This window comes from Misgurnus anguillicaudatus, chromosome 16 (assembly GCF_027580225.2).
Source record: "Misgurnus anguillicaudatus chromosome 16, ASM2758022v2, whole genome shotgun sequence".
In the NCBI taxonomy this organism is placed as follows: Eukaryota; Metazoa; Chordata; class Actinopteri; order Cypriniformes; family Cobitidae; genus Misgurnus; species Misgurnus anguillicaudatus.
In genome coordinates, this window is record NC_073352.2 from 31,123,074 (window position 1) to 31,148,059 (window position 24,986).

At 37.2% G+C, this 24,986-nt stretch overlaps 1 protein-coding gene and 1 long non-coding RNA gene across 7 annotated transcripts in view; one reads left to right on the forward strand and one right to left on the reverse strand.

Annotated features, from left to right (window-relative positions):
* The window catches only part of LOC129422543 (transcription factor COE3), a 115,094-nt gene extending 93,028 nt beyond the window's left edge, over positions 1–22,066 (forward strand). For 2 of the 5 annotated variants that reach the window (XM_055178533.2, XM_055178534.2), the window contains exons 12-16: positions 10,728–10,793; positions 12,829–13,003; positions 16,734–16,916; positions 18,143–18,358; positions 19,461–22,066. In XM_055178533.2, the coding sequence (XP_055034508.1) occupies positions 10,728–10,793; positions 12,829–13,003; positions 16,734–16,916; positions 18,143–18,358; positions 19,461–19,492 (672 nt within the window). In that variant the 3' untranslated portion in view covers positions 19,493–22,066. The remainder of the gene's footprint in view (positions 1–10,727; positions 10,794–12,828; positions 13,004–16,733; positions 16,917–18,142; positions 18,359–19,460) is intronic. The other 3 variants (XM_055178535.2, XM_055178537.2, XM_055178536.2) reach the window with 2 other exon arrangements.
* The window catches only part of LOC141350078 (uncharacterized), a 74,252-nt gene continuing 64,345 nt past the window's right edge, over positions 15,080–24,986 (reverse strand). For both annotated transcript variants that reach the window (XR_012358028.1, XR_012358027.1), the window contains 2 exons: positions 19,407–19,484; positions 15,080–15,496 (listed from right to left, as the gene is read on the reverse strand). This is a non-coding gene — a long non-coding RNA (uncharacterized lncRNA). The remainder of the gene's footprint in view (positions 15,497–19,406; positions 19,485–24,986) is intronic.

Consider the following 24,986-nt stretch of genomic DNA (forward strand, 5'->3'; position numbering starts at 1 on the left):
AGACAGCAGGGGGCAGAAAGTCTTGAGATGAATTCATGCTGTGATACTCTGCTGTAGGGATCTGGGAAAGGAAAGGCAGAGGAGCGCAGCATCTTGATGTACTGTAATGTGCTCTCTGCCTTTTGGCTGGTGGACTAAAGAGATTAACATGCAGACGTGAATTCAGTTCATCCGAAAACACCTCGTAGGGTAGAGAACAAGTCGCGTGCCTCCCTGAGTGCACCGTGTGAGGGATTCCAACCCGTACCATCTCTTAAAAAGTACCAATACATGTTTCGCAGCCTGATTCCATGGGAGAAAAAGTAACTTTTTCAGTTTTAAAGAAGATAAAAACACATATGCATTGTTGTTATCACTTTATTATACTAATAAATGCTGGGTTATTTTCAGCGAACCTGGCTGTTGGGATAAATGAACCCAGAAAATGTTATATTTGACCCAAAAACGGGTTAAAATTTACCCCATGCTGGGTTGTTTTAAGTCAAAATGCTGGGTTGTTTTAACTTGTTGTGTCAAATATAACAATGTTCTGGGTTAATTTCAACCCAGCTGCTGGGCTTGAACCTTTTTGACCCAACGCTGGGTTGAAAATAACCCAGCATTTTTTTGAGTGCATGTATGTGATTGCAAAAAAATTGTCCAAAATATTTTAACTCCTCTGAAAGTCACTGCACTCTAAAAAATGCTGGGTTGTTTTTAACCCAGAGCTGGGTCACTATTGGACAGAACACATTGCCGGGTTAAAATGACCCAACTGCTGGGTTGTTTTAACCCAATTGCTGGGTTATTGTCAATCAACCATCTTGAAACAACCCAGCAGTTGTTTTGCACCCTATTCCGAAAACTCCTTTATTTGGCAGACGTTTTTATCCAAAGTGATACTTAAAAATGCTGGTCTGTTTTCAATCCAATGTTGGCTCAAAAACTGACAAATCCAGCCGTTGGGTTAATTTTTGGTGTATTTGAACTAACAATGGGTTAAAACAACCTAGCTTTGGTTAAATTGTAACCCAACAGGTCGGGTTGTAATTTAACCCATGCTGGGTTGTTTTAAGTCAAAATGCTGGGTTGTTTTAACTTGTTGTGTCAAATATAAACATTTTCTGGGTTAATTTCAACCCAGCTGCTGGGCTTGGGCTTTTTGACCCAACGCTGGCTTGAAAATAACCCGGCATTTTTTTTTGAGTGCATCTATGCGATTGCAAAAAGTGTCCAAAATATTTTAATTCCTTTGAAAGTCACTGTATAATTTGCACCCTATTCCGAAAACTCATTTATTTGGGAGACTTTTTTATCCAAAGCGACACTTAAAAATGCTGGGCTATTTTCAATCCAACGTTGACTCAAAAACGAACAAACCCAGCCTTTGGGTTAATTTTTGGTGTATTTGACCTAACAATGGGTTAATACAACCTAACTTTGGTTAAATTGTAGCCCAACAGGTCGGGTTGTAATTTATACCATGCTAGGTTGTTTTAACTCAAAATGCTGGGTTGTTTTAACTTGTCTTAATTGGTGTGCCAAATATAAACATATTCTGAGTTCATTTTAACCCAGCTGCTGGGCTCGTCCCTTTTTGACCCAACGCTGGGTTGAAAATAACCCAGCATTTTTTGAGTGCATGCGATTGCAGAAGAAAATTGTAAAAAATTTTGCAGATGTTTTTCATCCAAAGCGATACTTTTTATCCAAAGCGATGCTCTTAAAAATGCTGGGCTATTTTCAATCCAATGTTGGCTCAAAAAGGGACAAACCCAAACTCAGGTATCAAGCGCGAGTGATTTCAATGTTAAGTCAACATGAAGACTCGTTGACGCGCGTCTAGAGGTCTCGCGCTGCAAAGTAGGCGTTTTGCGTGGTGCGGTAGACGTGATTCCGCCCAATTCTAGTTCGAACTTTGGCGAAAAAACGCACCACGTTAACCAATCAGGAGCTTGCTCTAGTAGTGACGTGATTATAGAAAGCGAGCGGAGTCGCAGAAGCCCCTCCCATGACGCGAGTTTCCGCGTGAATGTCTCGTTTACTACAATTTAATGCGCAGCTTTCATGTGCGAATGAAGCGAGTAAACTCAAAATGTTCAAGCGGCAAACTAGACGCACTAGATGCGAATTTGACGCCTCAAACACGGCTGGTATGAAGACATGGTTACACTGCTCGCGGAATCCTCTACTAATTGGGCAAGAGGATCACTTAATACGCTATGCAATGAAAAAATAAATATGACTTGTAAGAAAAAAACTCCATTAGTGTATAGAGCAACCAGGGCAAGTTCATTTTCTGACATCACTTACAAGAGGGACTTCTCTTCGTCCTCAACCCGTGACGCAAGGGACCCTCACTGAGGTCCTATCACGTGATCCCAAAAGTGCCCGGGGTGAGGAAGTGAGGGTGTAAAAGTAGGGATCTTCTAAGAAAGACCACCACCCTAGAGTAATAAAGATCACAGGATGACTAATTGTATGCCTGGCAGGCGGCAGATCTTTACACCTCGACAGTCAGCTAATAAGACATAAGGCCCAGTACCTGTCTCTCTCAGGGCCAGGTGGCACACCTCTAAAGCCCAGAGCGGGGTCAGACGCTCAGGCCGACCGGCTGTAATCATCAGCGGGTCTACTAGAGGGCAACTGCCACCTTATCAATCATTGATTGCATTTCATTAGAGGTTCAACGGAGTAAGTATTAAGCCTTGAAGTAATATTGAGGTTATAGAGCACCTTGACTAGAGGGAACATGGACTGATTCATGCTGGCAGACTTAATTTGAGAGGGAATGTGCGGGACTTTTTTGTTTTGGCAGAGAAAGTGTGATGTGAAATAGTTTGTAGGGAATGTGAAGGGTACGAGCGTACAGTAGCCAGCGGTGCTTCTGTAGACGGCACATAAATAATGAAGTAAAGCTGAGTCCACAGAGCACAACTGTACGGTCCGTTCACCTTGTGGCTGTTTGAAATCATTTTATACCCCCGACCCCGTTCCTTTCCAGTCCACACATATTACTGTCTCGTGGCGCTGAAATAAAATTTAAATTCGACCACTATTGTTTGGCGAAAAAACTTGTAGATTTTCGTAAAATTGTTGTACTGCAAAGGAAAGGAGGCATTGGAGGAGGAGTGGAGAATAGGAGAGGGACCAAAGAGGAGGAGGAGAAGAAGAAGAACTGTGGAGTGCCGATAAGCGATGTTGTTAGTGATAAATGAGACACTGTGCATTAGGATATTGATCAGGACTGAACTCAGACCAGTGTTAAAGTGCTCACAGTTCTGATTACACATAATACCTTGACAGGAAGCCACACATACACAGACTGAGATAAAACAATATGCTTCTGATATGCCATCACAACTGTTTGTATGCAGACACATTTACATTTATGCAAAGCGACTTACATTATTTTTATAAGTACGTGTGTTCTCCGGGAATTCATCTCACAACCTTTGCGCAGCTCTAATGCAATGCTACCAGTTGAGCTACTTTATATTATGATCTTTTTATCATAATATAAAGAATAAGAATGCACATGCTTGTAGACTTAAAGGTGCAGTGTGTAAATTCTAGCTGCATCTAGTGGTGAGATTGCAAATTGCAACCAACGTCTCAATCCACGGATCACTCCTCGCTTTTGAAACCCACAGAAAAGCTACGGTAGCCACCACAGGACAAACATGTCATCGTCGGAGAACACAAAATTTGTCCGCTAAGGGCTTCTGTAGAAACATGGTGGTACAAAATGGTGACTTCCATGTAAGGGGACCCTCTTTGTATGTAGATAAAAACGTCTCATTTTAAGGTAATAAAACAATAACGGTTCATTATGAAGTCTTTATACACCACTGATATTATAGGTATGTATATTAAATTGCATTTTTATCAAGTGATCCTCTTAAAAGTTACACACTGCACCTTTAATGCAGACCAATTGTTGATATACAAATAGCAACAACTCTCTAATGCGTCTTCACTTGTACTTGTGATTGTGTATAAGGGTGTGGGTTTGTGGCCGTGCGCATTGCTAAGCAAGTGTGTGTGTGTGTTCATGTTGTGCCAAAGGGCCCATGGCAGGCTGTCGTAGCCAGCAAGCATGAGAGACATTAACTAACTTCTGTTTTATAATGGAGATTAATGAACTGAGCCGCGGCCAGAGGGAAGAGGGGACAGGAGAGCAAAGGAGAGAGAGGGTATGAGTGAGTGAGTGAGTGAGAGAGAGAGAGCGCCAAAGCTGTGCTGGTGACAGATTGCCCACTGGGTGTGGATGGCAGAGCGCTGTTGAACCAGGGACAGGTTGAGCGTCTGGGGTCGGACACGGGGAACTGCGGCGAGGAGGCCACCTGAAACAAGAGCCCCATACCTGGGTAGCATCAGGCAAGAAAGCAGGCCATAGAGACACATACAGATGGGCTGAGACAAGAAGGGTGGGAATTTATAATAAAAGGAGTAACCCACAGGACAATTATAGAAAAGTGAGGAAATACTAGGGTATAAAAAGTATTTATTCTTAATAAGCAGGTGCACATGTGCATACATACTGTATAGTAGGATTAAAAACACACTCGGATGTCAATAAACATGAACAGGTGCATAAACCATTTAACTGAATGCTATCTGCATTTAAAATATTTATATCTGTTTAATTTTAAAAAATAAAAAATAATTAGGATATAATAAGAAATCCCAAAGTATTATTTTATTCAATGCACATTTTTTAAATGTTTTAAATATGATAATACTCCATGACAGGGTATAATAAATATTAATATTATTGGAGGTTTCAATTTAAGATGCCTTGTTGTCTTGATGTTTTTGTTGTTTCATTCTGTTAGCAATACTAATAATGTAATACAGTAAATTATTAGGTCCGTGTTAGTTGGAATGGTTTGAGAACAACAGAGCACAAGGTCTCTCTCTCTCTCTCTCTCTCTCTCTCTTTCTCTCTTTCTTTCTCCCGTGTTTGTCATTGACTTGAGCCATCTGTGAGGATCGTTATTGCTCATAGCTGATTGGCCAGAGGAGAACTGTTAGTTCTAAGGTCATATTTTGTCGTGGGAAATGCAAGTAAATGAGGATGAGGAGGAGGAAGCTTAACGTCCCCCATCTCCATATGCCCCCTGATCCTCATATGCATGTATGTTCACAACCACACAAACACACTCCCAGATGAGCTCTTAAACTTAAACACCACATAACATTACAGTAGCTGCTGGTTTCCACAGCCGGTATCTTGAATGCGTTTCCTCAAAAAATGTAATTATTTCCACATACTGTACTGTTTTTAGTAACTCAGGCATATTTCACAGAGGCCTCGTGGCATGGCATTAAGCAGTCAAAGAGCGATATTTAGCCAATCTATATATGGCTGCTAATGACTGAAATAATATAAACATCAATAACCTTTTACAGTATTAACTCTGGATTTCTGTATATATTTGTGTAAGCAAAAGTTAATGCTCCTTTTGAGGACATATTTGAAAGGAAAATGCCTAATATACATGACCCGTTTACACCAAAAACAATAGCTAAAAAGATTTAAAAAATCTTAGAAAAGTCTAAATTTAAGAGAGCACCAGTGCACTGCAAAAAATGATTTTCAAGAAAAAAAATGTTCTTTGTGTTTTTGTCTTGTTTTTAGTAAAAATATCTAAATATTTGCTTTATCTTGATGAGCAAAACAACCCAAGAAAATAAGTCTAGTTTTTAGATCAAAAATATCAAATTTAAGTGATTTTGTGCATAAAACAAGCCAATGGGGTAAGCAAATTTTTCTTGAATTTTTCCTGAATTTAGTGTTTAAGAAAAATGTTCAAGATTTTTTTGCTTACCCCATTGGCAGATTTTTTTGCTTGTTTTATGCACAAAATCACTTAAATTTTAAAATTTTTGGTCAGTGTGACGGCCGGTGACTACTTTTTTCGAGGGCGCTCAATGCGAAGTTCGTCACAACGTGTATTTACGCCTTCATGTATGTGGTTAGTAATTTTTTAATCATCGAGCGATCCTATGTGCATCACGTGTCTTGTCAAAATAAGTGCCTGCTGATGATCTCGCCTTTGTCAGATACTCGCATAATCTCATGCGTAATCAGAGTTTAGTGTTAAGGTAGTGTCTTGCGTGTATTTCGTGAAAGTGAGCATCTCTTTTATCATAAACAGTTTTGACGCATGTGGAGCAGGCACTTATTTTGACAAAACACGTAATGCACATGGTTCACATGACGCAACAAACACTTATTTTGAATCTGCGCCCCTTGGATAAGCCGTCACGAGGGTCACTGGCCAGCACGGTTAACCATAAGGATAAAAATAGAGAGGAATGATATCGTTCAGAGCGATTTTATCCAAATGATGAATGAAAAAACTGCAGGGCCTGCATATTTAAATGGGCTTATGATATACATAAAATATAATTCTCGATAAAGCTAGTTATAGTAATTCTTGGTGCCTTGTGTTTATATAACTGTTTTTGAGGACAACATTAAATCTCACTATAATCTATATAAATCTGAAAAAAAAATTGTGACCCTGGACCACAAAACCAGCCATAAAACTAACTCTAATTCCTAAAAAGATTTATACACCATCTGCTGAATAAATAATCTTTTTTATTGATGTATGGTTTGTTAGGATGGGACAATATTTGGTCGAGATTTAATTATTTAAAAATCTAGAATCTGAGGGTGCAAAAAATCTAAATATTGAGAAAATCGCCTTTAACCTCCTTTAACATTTGTGGACATCACATTTTTTGTTGTTTGCGCCATAATATTTAATTCTGTGTAACTGGATCCTGTTGTACACAAACGTGGACGATTACACTGCTTCATGATCAAAGAAAAATATTTGGGTATTATATTTATTGGTTCTTATATCCTAACCCCAAATAGCTGGAAGAAATCTAAAATGCAAGCCAAATCAAAGCTTGGGTCTTAGGAGGTTAAAGTTGTCCAAATGAAGTCCTTAGCAACCCATATTACTAATGATAAATAAATGTTATTATATATTTAAGGTAGGAAATTAAATATAAATGTATATCTTCGTGACACATGATCTTTACTTATTATCCTACACTGTAAAACCTGACAGTTGACTTGGCTCAAACCTTTTAAGTAAACCGGTTGCATTAGGCCATTTAAGTTTTAAAACATATAAGTTTGAATACTGTGAACTTGAGTCATGTGCAATTATGCACTTATATGTAAGTAGTGTGAACTTAATAATTATAAGTGCATAACTGCATATGACTCAATTTATTTAAGTTCGCGGTACTCGGATGTATTTGTTTTAAAACTAATGCAACCGGTTTACTTAAATGGTTTGAGTTGAGTTGGCTTTTGGGTTTTACAGTGTAATGATTTTTGAAATAAAAAATTGATAATTTTGACTCATACAATGTTTTACAAATATACCCGTGCTACTTATGGTTTTGTGGTCCAGGGTCACAATTTAGGTTTAGTGTAAAGTAGTTGCTTTTATCTGAATATAACAAATAACAGATTTAATTGGGAACTGGGTTAGCTTGGTAAAGGTGTGTGTGTGTGTGTGTACAGATGCAGGCTGTTGTTCTCACAGTACAGTAATGATAGGTTTACAGAAGACCCCATCTGCCTCTTACCTGGTGACTCTTGAGAGGAAAAACAATGGCAACTCCTCCCACCTCCCTTTTTCTCTCCCTTCCTCCCTCTCTCACACTCCTTCACATTTCCTTCACTTTATCTTCTCCTGTCTCTCATCTTATTTCTCCTCTGCTCATCTCTTGGTGTCTCTCTTGTTGTGAGATTTACAGTTACTGTATGGTTTCCTCTGTCCTGCTTTCTGTATCCAGCCTGGTCATTTCATCATACCTTAACTGTATCTGTAGTCTTTGTCTCATTGTCTGTGTTTACTCTGTGCTTTCATCTGCCTTTCATGTAAAGTGTGTGTGTGTGGTTGGCCCACACCTTGTTTTAGTGTAATACCCTAGGGAGATCCAGTAGAGGTTGCCATAATACCAGCTCTGACTTCATCTGTACCGTCACCCCCCCCCCCACACACACACACACACACACACACACGGCTCAGAGAGAAAGAGAGACGATTAAATAGCTAATATATAGATAAATGTTTGCTCAAGTATATTTCGTGTATTAATGGCAATATTAAATCTCATTTACATTTGGCAGGCACTTTTATTCAGCGTATGCCAAATGTAAATTTTATTCACTTTTATAAGTGACTTACAGTACAGTACATCTTACTGTTTTTTAATCAGCACCTGGCTACAGCATTTTTATTTTTTATTCCTTTTTTAAATTGCATTATTGTTATTATTATTAACAATTATTATGTACACACCTTTAATGAGCACATATCAATTGAGATCACACACAATTTGTTCTACACCAGGGCCGGGTTTCCTAAAAGCATCGTAAGGCTAAGTAGATCGTAAAAAAACAATCGTACGAATCATCAAAGAATTACGTGCCGTTTCCCAAAAGCTTTGTAACTTAAGTACCACTTGAAAATCATCGTAGATCTACGAGTGCTCTGGAGTAATCGTTAATTCATAAGTGCATCGTAAGACAACAGATTTACAAGGTCACCTGCAGGACAACCAGCAAATTGCACTCCTGCAATGACGATAATGTAATGTTTTAAATGTATATTTATTTATTGGGTTCTTCGTTGTTTATCTGTTTAAATTCCTTTAATATAAATTCAAATGAGAAATCAAATTTAAATGACTGAACATAAAGTAATAAAGAAGGAAAACGTATTTGGTACAATTTTGGTCAAACTAGCAAATTGAAAAATAGTTCCTACCAATTGCTGCTATAATTAATATACAGTAAAAAAATAGTTTTGAAGGGAAATGGCATATGATTAAAGAAACTAAATAAATATTTACGATACAATGCAATAATCCATAGGCCTAATAATAAATAAACATAGATAATAAAAACTAGAGCTATGCATAGATTAATCTCATACAAAATAAAAGTATTTTTTTGCAAAAAAAGAGTTTGTGCTGTGTGTATTTATTATGTATATATATATATTCATGTATGTATTTAAGAAACATTTACATGTGTATATATATTTATTTATATTTTTAAATATTCTAAATTATATATATATATATAAAAACGATATTTAAATAAAACATTTCTTTTATATATATAATTATATATGTATGTATGTGTGTGTGTGTTTATATATATACATAATATATTTATACATAATATTTATACACATAATAAACTCATATATTATGCAAAAAATTACATTTATTTTGTATGAGATTAATCTAGATTACTCTATGCCCAGCCCTAATAAAAACAAATAAAATAATAATCTAAACTATAATATAACAATTTCACAATGGGACGAGTCCTAACTAAATACGGAAAATAATATTTCATTATGCACAAATTATTAAAATATTTAATAAGTAATTGAAAAATAATGAATAATATTATTAAAAATATTAGTGCTGAAGATCATTAGAATAAACAAGCTTCTGCTACAAATTCGAGTCATTATATAGGTGACATTTCAGCACTCGACAAACGGATGGCGACTCGTAAGTAGCACTTAAAGGAGCATTTCACCCGTAGAAACATTAATCTTTATTGAAAGCGTGTCATATTTGCAGTCGAAATGTAACATACATTTCGAATTTGTGCCTATTTGACCGAGAAAAGGGGTGTTTGTAGTCTAACCCCCTCAACAAAGATATTGGACTTCCTGCTTTCAATGATGCAAAATGATGATTTTTACATCATTGAAAGACGGGTTATGGCTAGGTAAGTGCAACACTGTAATCAGTTTTTCTCCTGTCTCAGCGACAAATGAGGAAATGATGAACGACCATTCAAAAACATGACTGGGGTTCAAAGCTTAATGCAAATGGGTGAAGTGTCCCTTTAAACCCAGCTGCGAGCGATCGTTTTACGTGCATCTTTGGGAAACGCACGTAAATGAACAACCAATGTTCGTTAAGTAGCACGTAGAAAGCATTCTCCACTGAAAACATTTGACCAAACAGTGTAAAATGTGCTACAGTATTTATGTCGATATTTTACCGAGGTGAACGTTAGGGCGATGTTAGTGATTTAAAACTTCCACCCGTGATGTGAAGAGGCGAAGAGAGGAGACAAAAATGAGTAACATGAGAGAAAAATTCAGTACAGATGGACCAGATGGAAAGCGATTGTGCGAACTCTTGAAGCTGTTTTAAAGCGCTGGTGTCCTGTCTGGTGCTCTAAGTGTGTGGGCCAGCGGAGATGTGTGACTTACACAGGAACACTACAAAATAACACGCAAACCTGCAGTCACACGCGTCGTGTGAACAACGACAGTGTGGCGTGTGTGTGTGTGTTCTGAACAGATTATAGCACAGTATCAGTGCTCGTGTGATCTGGCACAGGTTGGGTGTGGGTTTAGTATCTGTACAGTTCATGTATATGTGTGTGACAGGTTGGTGAAAATGAGATATAGACAGCTTCTTCCCACCTCATCACATATTTGCTCTGTCTTTAAGCATAGGACTTGCATGAAATAAATAACAATGATAGTACGTCATGTTTTATATATGCAGTATATTAGGTATGCATGGATACAAATATTCGGTTACTTATTTTTACTCCCTGTTTCAAATTATTACATCATGAAACTCCCTATGTATGTTCATCCCCATGTATGTATCAGATGTGGTGCATTTCAACTAAACTGAGTGTGTGGGTGTCTGTGTGTTGTTAGGAGGTACTGCTGAAGCGGGCCGCGGACCTGGTGGAAGCGCTGTATGGGATGCCCCATAACAATCAGGTATCAACATTAAGCCAATTTGTATAAACATCATAATGTATTTACATATGCAAACAGGCATACAAATAGATCTATGGCTGTATCTCAATAAGCTCCCTTGTTCAGTAGTCTAAAAATTCCCACAATGCAACGAACCAGCGAGCATTGATGGTCCCCTATGTTCCCTTACCGGAAATCACAGGACCTTTTCTGAAGCTCTCCAACCGAAAGTCGCGCAAGCCAACTCAATAAACTTTTATAAAGACAAACGTTTGTTTTAGTTTTAATATACACACACATCCCTAGACAGTAAGGGACCACAATTTACTCAATATTAAAATAATAATATTTATTTAAAATTTAATTATGTTCTCCAATTTTATGCACAGATATGTAAAAAAATAATGACAGCATTTTATTACAATGTACTGTTTAAAATTAAGTCAGACAGATGTTGGTTTTGCCATTTGTTGATAAATAACAGCTGTGAATGATCACAATGCGCTTAAGGAAAATAAATGCACAGTGTCCAAATGTTAAGTTGAAATTACGTACCTATAGTCACGTAACGTTTTGATTCTTTTTCGTGATACTGTCATGAATTTTCGCTTTTTTTCGTGACGTATCACGAATTTCTGTTTGGGTGTCATTGTCATGTATTGGTTACTCAACTGTTTTTACTATTTTCTTACCATTTTCGCTTCGGTTTAGGGTTAGATTTACATAAAATGACATCCTTACCCAAACCCAACTTTAACCCTAACGCCAGGCGACAATGGTTTAAAATGTAGAAAATATACAAAAATAAATCTGGAAAAATTGTATAAACCAATACTTAAAGTAACATTCTAATGCAAACACCAAATCTAACCCTAAACAGAAGTGAAAATGGTTTGAAAATTGGAAAAAGCAGTTGAGTAACCAATACGTGACAATGACACATAAACAGAAATTCGTGATACGATCACAAATAAATGCGGAAATTCGTGACAGTATCACGAAAAATGATCAAAAATTATGTGACAGGCACTGGGGGCCCACACTGAAAAAAAAATTATTTTCAAGTAAAAATTTCTTAGTATTTTTGTCTTGTTTTCAGCTAAAATATCTAAAAATTAAGATGCTTTTTCTTGATGAGCAAAATGACCCAAGAAAATAAGTCTAGTTTTTAGACCAAAACTATCAAATTTAAGTGATTTTGTGCATAAAACAATCAAAAAAATCTGAATTTTTCTTGAATTTAGTGTTTAAGAAAAATTTTCAAGATTTTTTTTGCTTACCCCATTGGCAGATTTTTTTTGCTTGTTTTATGCACAAAATCACTTAAATTTGATATTTCTGGTCTAAAAACTACACTTATTTTCTTCGGTCGTTTTGCTCATAAAGAAAAAGCATCTTAATTTAAGAATTTTTAGATATTTTTACTGAAAACAAGACAAAATACAAAGAAATATTTTTCTTGAAAATAATTTTTTGCAGTGCAATTATAGCATTTAAAAATGGAAAAATCAGATTTTTATGATATGTCCCCTTTAAAAAAATGATATGTCCCCTTTTTCTTAACCCATTGTTTTTTTTTGCTTGTTTATGCACAAATTCACTTAAATTCGGTTTAGGGTTAGATTTACATAAAATGACATCCTTACCCAAACCCAACTCTAACCCTAACGCCAGGCGACAATGGTTTAAAATTTAGAAAATATAAAAAAATAAATCAGACAAAATTGTATAAAGCAATACTTAAAGTGCCATACTAATGCAAACACCAAATCTAACCCTAAACCGAAGTGAAAATGGTTTAAAAATAGGGAAAAGAAGTTTAGTAACCAATATGTGAAAGACACATAAACAGAAATTCGTGATACAATCACAAAAAAAGGCAGAAATTCGTGACAGTATCACGAAAAAGAATAAAAAATTACGTGACTATAATTTCATAAGACTGTGCATACACAATATATCTAGGGAGCAGATTAAGACACAGGGTATGTCTTATAAATGGCATTGCATCTCTCCGTTTTGTTCAATGCTCCGTTTTGTATTCTCTTTTGATCAGGAGATAATTTTGAAGCGTGCCGCCGACCTGACGGAGGCGCTGTACAGCGTGCCGCGGAGCCATAACCAGCTGCCCTCACTGACGGGCTCCGGCGCTCATTCGGGCATGATGGGAGTCAACTCCTTCAGCAGCCAGCTCGCAGTCAACATCTCTGAAGCCTCACAGGGAGACCAAGGTTGGTGGAGATATCATAAGTTCGTTAAGGGTCAGAATCTAATCCAATCTAAAGTTACTAGGACAACTTAACAAACACAGATGCAGTCACACAATCTGTGAGTCAGCTATCTCTTGGTGGGCTTAACACCGACAGCTCCAGCCCACAGCTCTGGCTGTGTGTTGGCAAGCCTGTCACCCACAGCACTCAAAACTGCCACTCACATACACCTGCTCACAGGAACGACAAGTGTGTCTGCGTGTGTACACGCTCGCTGTCATCCCGGAGAGAAGTGCGAAGGGTGCAGACTGTGAACGAGCTGAGAGGCTCAGGATGACAGCATTACAAGAATGAAACGCGTCATTTGAGAATGCAAACGGCATGCATTTGGTGCTTGATAACTGCCAATAGATTTGTTCTGAGGCTAGCAAGAATTTAGCATGTGCTCTTTTAGTTTAGGAGACGTGATGTCATATATAGGCTCAATTCACAGGGAAATGAACTGAAAAAGATTATGTACCTAAAACTACACTGCAAAAAACGATTTTCAAGAAAAAAGTCTTATTTTTCTCTCGTTTTCATTATAAATATCAAAAAATTCTTAAATTAAGATGCTTTTTCTTGATGAGCAAAATGACCCTAATTTTAGACCAAAAATATCAAATTTAATTGATTTTGTGCATAAAACGAGCAAAAAAAAAATCTGCCAATGGGGTAAGCAAATTTTTTCTTGAATTTTTCTTGAATTTGGTGTTTAAGAAAAATGTTCAAGATTTTTTTGCTTATCCCATTGGCAGATTTTTTTGCTTGTTTTATGCACAAAATCACTTGAATTTGATATTTTTGGTCTAGAGGCTAGATTTATTTTATTGGGCCGTTTTGCTCATCAAGAAAAAGCATCTTAATTTAAGAATTTTTAGACATTTTTGCTGAAAACAAGACAAAAATACTAAGTAAGAGAGTCATTCTTTGCAGTGTATGTTGTGCACTTTAATTTTTAGACTGTTTTTAGACAAAAAATATCAAATGTAAGTGAATTTGTGTTTAAAACAAGCAAAAAATCTGCCAATGTGAAGTTTTTTTTAATTAATTGATTAAAGGTGACATTTCACAAGACTTTTTACAGATGACAAAAAATCTTATATCTCCTGAGTATGTATGTGAAGGTCTAGATAAAAATATTATATAGATAATTTATTATAGCATGTTAAAATTGACACTTTTAAATGTAAATGAGCTGATCTCTGCACTAAATGGCATTGCCATGGTTGGATAGTGCAGATTAAGGGGTGGTATTATCCCCTTCTAACATCACAAGGGGAGCCACATTTCAATGACCTCTTCTTTCACATGCTTGCAGAGAATGGTCTACCAAAACTAAGTTACTGGGTTGATCTTTTACACATTTTCTAGGTTGATAGAAGCACTGGGGACCTATTTATAGCACTTAAACATGGAAAAAGTCAAACTTTCATGATATGTCCCTTTTGAGAAAAAAGTTTTTTCTTAACCCAATGGACATTTTTTTGCTTGCACTGCATTTTCAAGAAAAAAATCTTAGTATTTTTGGCTTGTTTTTAGTACAAATATCAAAAAATTCTTAAATTAAGATGCTTTTCTTGATGAGCAAAACGACCCAAGAAAATAAGTTTAAAATGTAAGTGATTTTGTGCATAAAACAAGCAAATAAAAAAATAAAAAATAAATAAAATCTGCCAATGGGGTAAGCAAAAAATTCAAGAAAAATTAGCTTACCCCATTGGCAGATTTTTTTGCTTGTTTTATGCACAAATACACTTAAATTTGAAATTTTTGGTCTAAAAACTAGACTTATTTTCTTGGGTCGTTTTGCTCATCAGGAAAAGGCATCTTGATTTGGGAATTTTTGGATGTTTTTTGCTGAAAACAAGACAAAAATACTAAGAATTTTTTTCTTGAAAATCATTTTTTGCAGTGTGTTTATGCACAAATTCACTTAATGTGATGTTTTATTTTTGTCTAAAAACCAGACTTATTTTCTTAGGTCATTTTGCTTATCCAAAAAAATGCATCTTGATTTAAGAATTTTTAGATATTTGTTCAAGTCACAATACTAAGTAAGAAAGTCATTTTTATTACCCGTGTGCTTTTTGTTTAGCTATTCATTGCCAAACTATTTTGTCTAACCTTAAAAGTTTGGTGTTTTGTCCATGTTGTACCATATACACCTCATATTTTGATTACGGTTTCATATAACCTGAGGGGGTCATTAAAAGCAAATATTGTACAAATTGTCCTCACCGAAATCACTTTTCGCCACTTACTGTATTATAAAGTTTGTCCTGAAACTTATGAGAAACTAAACTAGAAGCAAATAAGACAGTTTGTTACATACAGTATAAGCAATAAAACTGATATTGACCGAACATCTCTGATACTCAGTCGATTGCAGCGTGCATCTCGTGTGCATTTCAACGCACAAGTGTGTTTTCAATATCCGGAGTATGGAGCCATGTTTCTCCTCACCCACCAGCCCTGTCACACACAGACAGGAAGTGGGAATGGATGTAAAATGAACAGATCACTCATATGAGAGAGAGAGAAAGAGAGAGAGAGATCCAGGAAGGCAGAGAAACTCTCATTCCCTTGACGCTCCTCTGTTTTCTCTCCTCCTAACACTCATCTCTTCTCCTCTCATCTGTTTTCCTCATTCATGCAGAAAAAGAACACCTACAGTTATCCATGAGGTCATGGGAAAGGGCCGCTAACCATTATAAAAATATTACATTTCATACTTCATGCTTGTATGCAGTGAAACTTCAGCGGGCTTTAATTCAGTTACTGCGCTCCTCTCGTTCATCCATCAAACTAATTATTGTTTCAAGTTATAATTACAAGTTGCAAACTCATTTATAGAAAACGCCGCCTCTTTCCTGCAGCTTATCAAACCACATAGGAGCAGGGTTTATTTAGGAAAATCTTTACACAAACACCCGGGCTTAACCGACATCAGCGATCTGCCAACAAACAATATTTGCAAACTATAATCTGATATAGCCATGCGACTTAGACGTGTTATGAGCATTTCGATTGAATAGATATATAGTCTGAAAATAGAAGATGTAGGTATCAATATAATAAACATGCATTGGATTTTTGCTAAAGCACTTGGCCTTACCAACAAGCTTATATTTTTGTGCACATGTGCCATGAATAATGTTGATAAAGCTCAACTCTATTCAAAAAGGGACATTCTTTTATTATTTTCTTTACTTTCCTCTCGCAAACCGGCCTTTGACCCGCTCGGAGAATTTCGGCTTTAGGCCCAGAAGTGAACGCGGACGGATGCCAAGTGGTACATTTAAGACTTCCTGTTGAGTTTTGAGCAGCCTTGAGTGGCAGGACACTGGCTAAGGATCATACAGGAGAAATTATAATGAACAGAGAGAAAATAAAAGATGAACAAAGTACAAGCATAATGTGTGGCGGCTTTGACGCATCTTCTCATTGTAACACAAACACTCGCACACTAAGAGTCCTCTTGTCGCTTATGGGAACGTGAACAAAGTTTTGCCTGACTGCTCTACTAAGTGCTTTAATAACAACAGCCGGACGTCTTTAAGACTTTCTCACACTGGAAAGACAAACCCAGCGTGTTACAGACGTGCGTTAGTCCAACAAATCCCATTATGCATCTTCTTGCGACAACTCATAATATTCCACGTTGATGTGGACCAGAAGCATTAACCTGTCACCGTATCTTGCATTCCAGGTTACTCTCGTAACTCCAACAGCGTGTCTCCTCGCGGTTACGTTGCGAGCTCCACACCCCAGCAGTCTAACTACAACACCATCACCTCCACCATGAATGGATATGGAGCCGGTATGACCAACCTGGGCGTCCCCGGATCCCCCAGCTTCCTCAACGGCTCAGCCGCCAACTCTCCTTACGCAAGTGAGTCTCCCAACCTCATAGTACAATAGCAGATCCTACAGTTTCTCTGCTGAAACGACCAGCGTGTGTTGGGTTTTGAACTAGCTGGTCATTTCAGCAGGGTGGTTAACTCATCAAAGCATGTTTTGGATTTTGTTCGCTAGTCTTAAAGTTGCGCCTGCGATCACAGCAGATCATCTCAATCAGGCCCGGCTCTAGTATTTAGATGCAAGGTGGACCAGATGGGGTTGGGTGGTGGCGTGGTTGCCAGGGTGCCAAGCTCGTGATAGATGTGGAGCCGGGCCCGAACCTCTCAATGCTAATTTATGCAAAGAAACGTTGAGGTTATGTGTGTGTCTTGCGTGTTCTGTGAGGGCAACGGTTTTGTCTGTCTGCTGTTTCATGCACTGTAAACGTCTCCATCAGAACTAACACCACAAACGTCCATGTTTTCCATCCTTCTTCATGTCTGACAAATTAACAACTCTTTCATGTCTTTCACTCACTCCGTCACTCACACGCTTTCTAGCGACGGTCGGGGTAGTTGGCTTCATGTCTGCACCCTCGCGTAGATGCGTCTGCTACTGCATTTGTGAAAAAAAAGTTTCCGGCTGACAATTACAGATGAGATTTATATAGCAGAGTCACTAAGAGACTGTTCATATACACGTGTGATTGGCACTTGTTTGGCAGGGTCGTGCTTTGTGCAAAGCTGTTTCAGGGCAGGTTTGCTTTCCATTCATTAAAAACGGGAAACAAGCTGGCAAGCGTTTACTATTGGAATTTCATTGAAGAAATCTGTGGGTTTTACTCTAGCTGGTGTAAAGCTCCTCTCAGGACGTAATGCGGAGCCAAGATGTTAGCTAGTGGTTTCTAATTCCTGTCTACCTCTCATAGCACGCAGACGACCGCATATTAGATACTCGCGATAACAACATTGTCTTCTGGCATGCTTTACGTGTGAGTGTGTCGACTAAAGGGAATATGTTGGTGCAATGAAAACTAGTGCCAAGTAAGTGCAATGACCTACTGTAAATAATGTGAAGTCTTCCTCAAGAGTTATGGATCAACTTTGCCATGCAGGTAGCGCACTTTATCATTCCCATAATGCATCACTTTACCATAGCCCCTTCCCTTCAATTAACCCCTTTAACAATCGGCATGACCCACCTGCTCACTCACAACCATTTTCGTCTGTGTCTGTGTGTGTGTGTGTGTGCGTGCGTGCGTGCATGTGTGTGTTTCAGTCACCCCCTCCAGCCCTCTATTGGAACCTCATGTCTACTCCTCTTCCTCGTCTTCATCCATCCCTACTTCCATTTCTCTGTCTGCGGGCCCTTTCTCATTCTCTCCTGTCCATATGATCTCTGCAGTCAAACAGAAGAGCGCCTTCGCGCCTGTCGTCCGGCCACAGACCTCCCCGCCCCCCACCTGCACCAGCACCAATGGGAGCAGTCTACAGGGTGAGCACCCCACCCCTATCCTGCCTCGGAGCCACTCAGAGCAAAAGATCCTCTTCTAAAATATCTCACAAAAAAATTGAGGTCAAAGTTGATCCATAACTTTCGGAGTATCGGGCGGGTTATTTGTACAGCAAAATAAAATGACCCATAGTTAGGTTAGATATGGACAAACCCAACTTCTTGATTGAATGAACTTACCAAATTATGTTAATTTAACACACTATCAGAAATAATCACGGAGATGGTACCATTTAGGTACAGACCTGTATACATTTTGTACCAATATGTACATTTAAGGTACAAATGTGTACTTTTTAACCACTGTGACAACTTTTGTGCCATTATTTCTGAGTGTGCATGGTTGGGTTTGTCCATATTTGACTCATTGGTTGGTTAAAACAACCCAGCATTTTAACAGTGCATGAGAAAGCCTCATATTGCTTGTAGTTACTTTAATAAATTAGTGTTTAATAATTGTGGTGTGATTATTCTAGTTACAAGCAAAGTCCTAAAGCTTTCACAGTGACATTAGTTATATAGTATAGTTAAATAGTAAAAATAAAATTTTTCATCAGACTTCTTTGTTGTCCAGTAAAATATTTTTTATAAAATGTGTCACACTTTTCCAACATGCATTTTTTACCAAAGCTTGGGCAGTTTAAAATGAATTATTTTAAATATTAATATATCATGAATTATATAAAGAATACGCCGATATTGATATTCGATTACGTAGAATGGCGTCCATCATTGCGACCCAATTCAAAATAATCACACAGCATGAGTGTTAATGTGTTTTCCCGCCCCTTTTGATAACAGGATATAATCTGCCCTGCTTTTAAACAATCAGTCGATGCCTGATATTGTAAACAAAATGCTTTTTTATCCACCATGCATCCCTAAATTATATTATGCATCAGTAGCATGGCTTCAGTAAAAATGTGTTTGTCAAATCCCAAAGCATTTGTTTCATAAAGTGCACAAATAACCTTTTAACACTTGTCATAGACACAAACTCCCTTTTTTGTATATAATGCATTCTTCTTACCTGACCGGTCTCTGTTGTTGTCGACTGACCTTTGGATTTCTGCTTCTCTTCCAGCTATGGCCGGGCTGATTGTCCCTCCTATGTGAAGAGGAACGCAAGCTTTCGTTAGCCTTCCTCAAGTCCACAACAAACTCACTGGCTCACCAAATCTGTCTGACACTCATATCAAACATCACAGATCCTCTGAGGAGCTGCCCCAAACAACATCTACACCTGGACTGCTAAAATCAAAGTCTACCTGGCCTGAAAATGTCTTGTAATGTCTTCTACAAATCCATCATGGAGATTCGCAGAATTTTAAGCAGAAAGCCCGAAAGATATCAAAGACGATCATGATTCGAGCAGGAGCCAGGAAAAGGGCTTTCCGATGTCGGCCGTGGGGGCATCTTTGCATGACTGATGTTGTTTGTAGATCGGTTCCTCACGGTTAATTTTATGTGTATGTCCTACAGTCCCACGGGAACCGTGGGATCTCACTTACTCAATGGGACTTGCGGCAATTGATGCCAGTTAATTTGCTCTCGTTTTACAATTGTAACGTTTTTAACATCAAGATTTGTTTTTCCTTCCTTTCTGTTTAAACCATCAAACGAACAAAGCGTAATGCACAAATCCAAAACAATCCCAGACAGAAAAGCGCCGGCCAAGACAGTGATATTTAGTACTGATCAGGATTTCGGATGTCAGTCATTTTTAAACATACTGTTTCTGTAGTACCAATGTAGTTCCAGGTGTGTGGATAGGTAGATTTAAGCCAGGAATGCTTTCTGCGGTTTTATCACATTAAGGTACCAGACTTATCGTTGATCTTCTTATTGTGCTCTTTTGTATGTATTTATAAAGTTGGTTTCAGGATTTCTTTGGTGAGTTAGGCCTGAATAATAGTATCAAATATCTATGTCAAAACATTTGATGTCTTAATACCTTTTAGATATTGTAAAAAGAGTGAAAAACGAAAGGGATTACACTTTTTTGTAAAAACAAAAATGACAACAAAAAAACAAACAAAAAAATAGGTCTGGACACGACCTGGATGCCTGTTTTTAAAAGCAGGGTGCAAAGCTCCACAACTTTTGTAAAAAATGACCATTTTTTTCCTCAATCGTATATATATTTAATGTTTTCGTTTTACAAACGGCATTTGTGTTCTTGTTCCTCCTCTTGTCTCGTGTGTTTTTGTGAAACGTGTTATTTCCTAATGCACTATTTTTGTTGAGGCACTTACAAGAGCTATGTATCTTAGCAAGCGTAAGAAAATGTTAAAAAAGTACAAAAAAATAGAAAAACTTATACAAATATGCACCAGTACGTTTTCAGACGATTTTTGGATCGATTACTTTTTGCTTTGGTCATGATAACTGAAATGGCTACGTAATTGTTTATCATGTGAATTTTTTTATGTTTCTAAAATGTCTCCATAATATTTCCCTGTCCTTGTGAGGTTTATTTTACATTAGATATCCGTTTTTCACCACGTAGCATTGATTGGTGAAAAGTCAAATGCCGTCACATCTAATGTGCCGATAAATATACCACGTGATAAATGTGTATCACACATTCCAAAATGGACCATATATATTAGAGATTTCGGAGGAATACTGCACACGCGATTCGTTTCGACGTGTATTCGTTGACGTCAGTGTTGCCGGTGGTATTGTTATTGTCGTTGCACACGTGCACAATTTTATGCAATCTGTATTTAAAATAATGCAAGCAACTTGCTATCCGCATTTCTGTGGAACAGCTGTGAAATTTAATAATAAAAGGAGATATGATGCCTTAAAATAAAATGTGCTACGACACGATGTATATCTTAAATGAAAAACGAAACCCAATCTTAAACTTGCTCGTGATATGATGCATTTAAATACTTTTGAAACCACAACGTTTTAAGAGGAATATGATGTAGGCAATCTCAGTACATTGCAGAAATACAGCTGATGTATCATGTTTCTTTATCATGTTTAGTTTCTGTTTGTGAAACAACTAAATATCACCTACTGTGACCACTTGAAAAAGATGAAGTTTTAATATTCCCGTCATGTTTTTCCTATTTCCTGAAATGAGTGAAGGTGTGTGTGTGTCTGTGTTCCTATGATGAAATTTTATTTCACAGGTGACCTAATTACTTTACATTCATCCTGTTGGGGTTTAGACATAAATGGGGTGAAGGAAATAGAAATTGACAGTGCCCTATTGTATTGAAACAGCTGAATTCAATCTTAAAGTTCACATGAAACACAGGTGTCAGAGATTTAGCTTGACAGGAAAACACACACACACATGGTTTTATCCATTTCCCTCATGCATTGCGTTTTCTAATAGCTTGTGAAAGGTTTTTGTCATAGATGTAGAAAGCTGTCTTCTGCTTTTTTCAAAAACAGATTTTTTTTGGAAATGTTGAACTCGAAGTGAAATGGGGAAAAGGTACTGCATCTTTGTGAAATATGAAATATTATATCAAAATATATCAAAGCACAATGTTTAATTAATGTCTTTAGAATTCAGATAGGGAGATGTATTCTACTTTCCTTTCTTCTCTGACCATGCTGTAAATAAATGCATGTTTTTCCTTCATTTTCTTTTTTCTTTTCGGTTTTCCTGTGATTCCGTGCTTTTTGTACAGAAACAGAAAAATAAAGATTACATTTGGCTTGAAAGCATCTCGTAACGCTTCATCTCTTGAACCGCACGCTTTCTTTTTAGTCTCGCAACAGTCCATCGAGTTCTAAAAGTCACTTTTTATGCCGTGTCTCTCAGCATGGGGTGAACCATCTCAGGCCAGAAATTTCGAGATCCGCTCCAAACTTCACAGCGTGGCTCATCCTTCCAAGGCTTCGACCTTTTGCTCCGCTCCGCCTGCCAGCACTGCTCAGTTGATGGGATATATTTTTGAAACCTTATCCAAAGACCACATTCAATTTTTTAGAGTTTTGGCCCTCAAACCCAAGCGCCAGAACCTGCTTAAGACACGCTGACCCGTGCAGATCAGAATCAATCATTCCTGAAATCGTTCCAGCGCAGTAATTTTCCTAAACTCTCTGCCTGGATGTTAAGACAGGATGAGGGAGATATTCACCGAGTGATTTGTGCACACGACAAAAGAAAGAGTTTAAGAATGGGGAACGATCTGAGCTGCTAAGCTGGTGACCTCGCGCTTTTGACATTCACAAAATTGCATCTTCAACTCTGGCTGGTTTGCTGATGTCAGGCTGATTATCTCGGGCCAGGTTTTTTTGATAATTAGGAATGCGTATATAAAACGAACGTATATTAGAGGATTAGTCCATTTTCTTGAAAAAAAATCCAGATAATGTACTCACCACCATGTCATCCAAAATGTTGATGTCTTTTCTTTGTTCAGTCGAGAAGAAATTATGTTTATTGAGGAAAACATTACAGGATTTTTCTCATTTTAATGGACTTTAATGCACCCCAACACGTAACAGTTTTAATGCAGTTCAAAATTGCAGTTTCAACAGAGTTTCAAAGGACTCTAAATGATCCCAAACGAGGCATGAGGGTCTTATCTAGCGAAACGATTGTCATTTTTGACAAGAAAAATAAAAATATGCACTTTAAACCACAACTTGTCTATCTCCGGTCCTGAGACGTGCCAGCGCGACCTCACATAATTGCGTAATGACGTCGAAAGGTCACATGTTACATATGAAACGCACATTTGCGAAACATTTTAAACAATTAACTGACATAAAGACATCAATAAGTATCAGTCCACATACAACAACGTCGAAACGGTCCTTTTTCTACACACTTGTAAACACTGGGGCGTAGTTTCGCATACGTCATCCGTGACCTCTTGACGTGATGACGTATTGCGTGAGGTCGAGCTGGCGCATCACAGGACCAGAGATAGACAAGAAGTTGTGGTTTAAAAATGACAATCATTTTGCTAGATAAGACCCTTATGCCTCGTTTAGAGTCCTTTGAAACGCCGTTGAAACTGTAATTTTAAACTGCATTAAAACTGTTACGTGTTGAGGTCCATTAAAGTCCATTAAAATGAGAAAAATCCTGGAATGTTTTTCTCAAAAATCATATTTTCTATCTAAAATAATTTAACATGCACATAACAAAATACATTCTAGACCATATTCTGCAAAACCTCGTACACAATTGGCTACCCAAAGAAAATTAATCTGTCTAGGGATGAACATACTAATATTTAATAAATATAACTACTCTGAAAAATTACTTTTTGCACCTGAATAACTGTGTGTGTGTGCATGTTTGTATATAACAATGCAGATGTTTAAATTAGTGTTTAGTAAAGTTTCTACACTGTTAACCCAGAAATTGTCTTTACTCAAACAATCAAGGAAAAATCATTAATATTTTCTGTTTTGAAGCCAAAGCCTAAAAAGTTTAGTTGATTTAACTGTTAACCTTACAAAATCTATTAAACTAAAACATTCAAGTGAAATGAACTTAAAATTATTAGTTCATGTTGTGAGGAATACCCATAATCCTTTGCGCCTGACTATTAAGATTATTTTTTGCTTTTTCACAAATTAAAAACTGATAAGAACTTTCTCTATTCAAATATTTGTTAATAAAATGTCATATAGGTTTAAGCTCTTATATCATTGATGTTGTTTTGTTGTAAATGATAATTTTGTGAAGTCACGGTTCAGGTGATCAGTGTTTCCGTACATGAACCCTGTTCAAAACATTTTATTGTATTTCTCTCCACTGTACTTACAATATATGTCAAAACACATTTTTTGTGTGTTTCTGTGGAGAATCACGTTTATTCAATGATTGACTTAAAGTCAGTCATTATTTTTTGTTATAATACCATTTATAACTTCAAAAGTAATATAAAGTGATAAAAACTAAAGTTATATGCAACAGGTTTCCTCACACATTTCTAGTAATGTCATCTAATCTGGGTTAAGAGTGCATTGGAAGAAATTAAAACATTAAGTACATTAAACTTAAAATTAATTGTTATTTCAACCAGGCAAAATCAACTTTTTTAGGGCAACGAGTTTCCATAAATTTTTTAGGTTCAATCAACCTGTATGGGCTTACAGTGTACATGTGTATGTGTGTCTATTGTATAGGGTTGGGCGATGTCCCCTAAATTGGCAGTTGACGATGGTTACGTTAAACCATCGCGATGGACGATGATATCGTTAGGCAGGGTATTAAAATTTTTCGTTATTATCCGTAACTTATTATATAATTATTATTCGTTATTTTTAGGGGTGTCACGATTCTCCAAATCCTCGATTTGATTACATTTTCGATTCTAAGGTCACGATTCGATCCGATTCTCGATTTTTACATATTTTTTATATGGCATATAATTTAGAAAAAAATGATATGCCATTATTTATTATTATTATTATTATTATACTTTAACATTAACATGCACATTGCACAACTCGCATGGGGGTTTGTGGGCTTCACTTAACGCGAGAGCTTGTAGAGAGAGGATTCCTTCTTGCACACACATGACTATGCGCGGTTGGCAGTTACATGGATCGGGCGGATGACGTGACGAAAAATAATATTTTAATTAATTCGGTCGACTGCTTGTTATTAGCTGTGTCC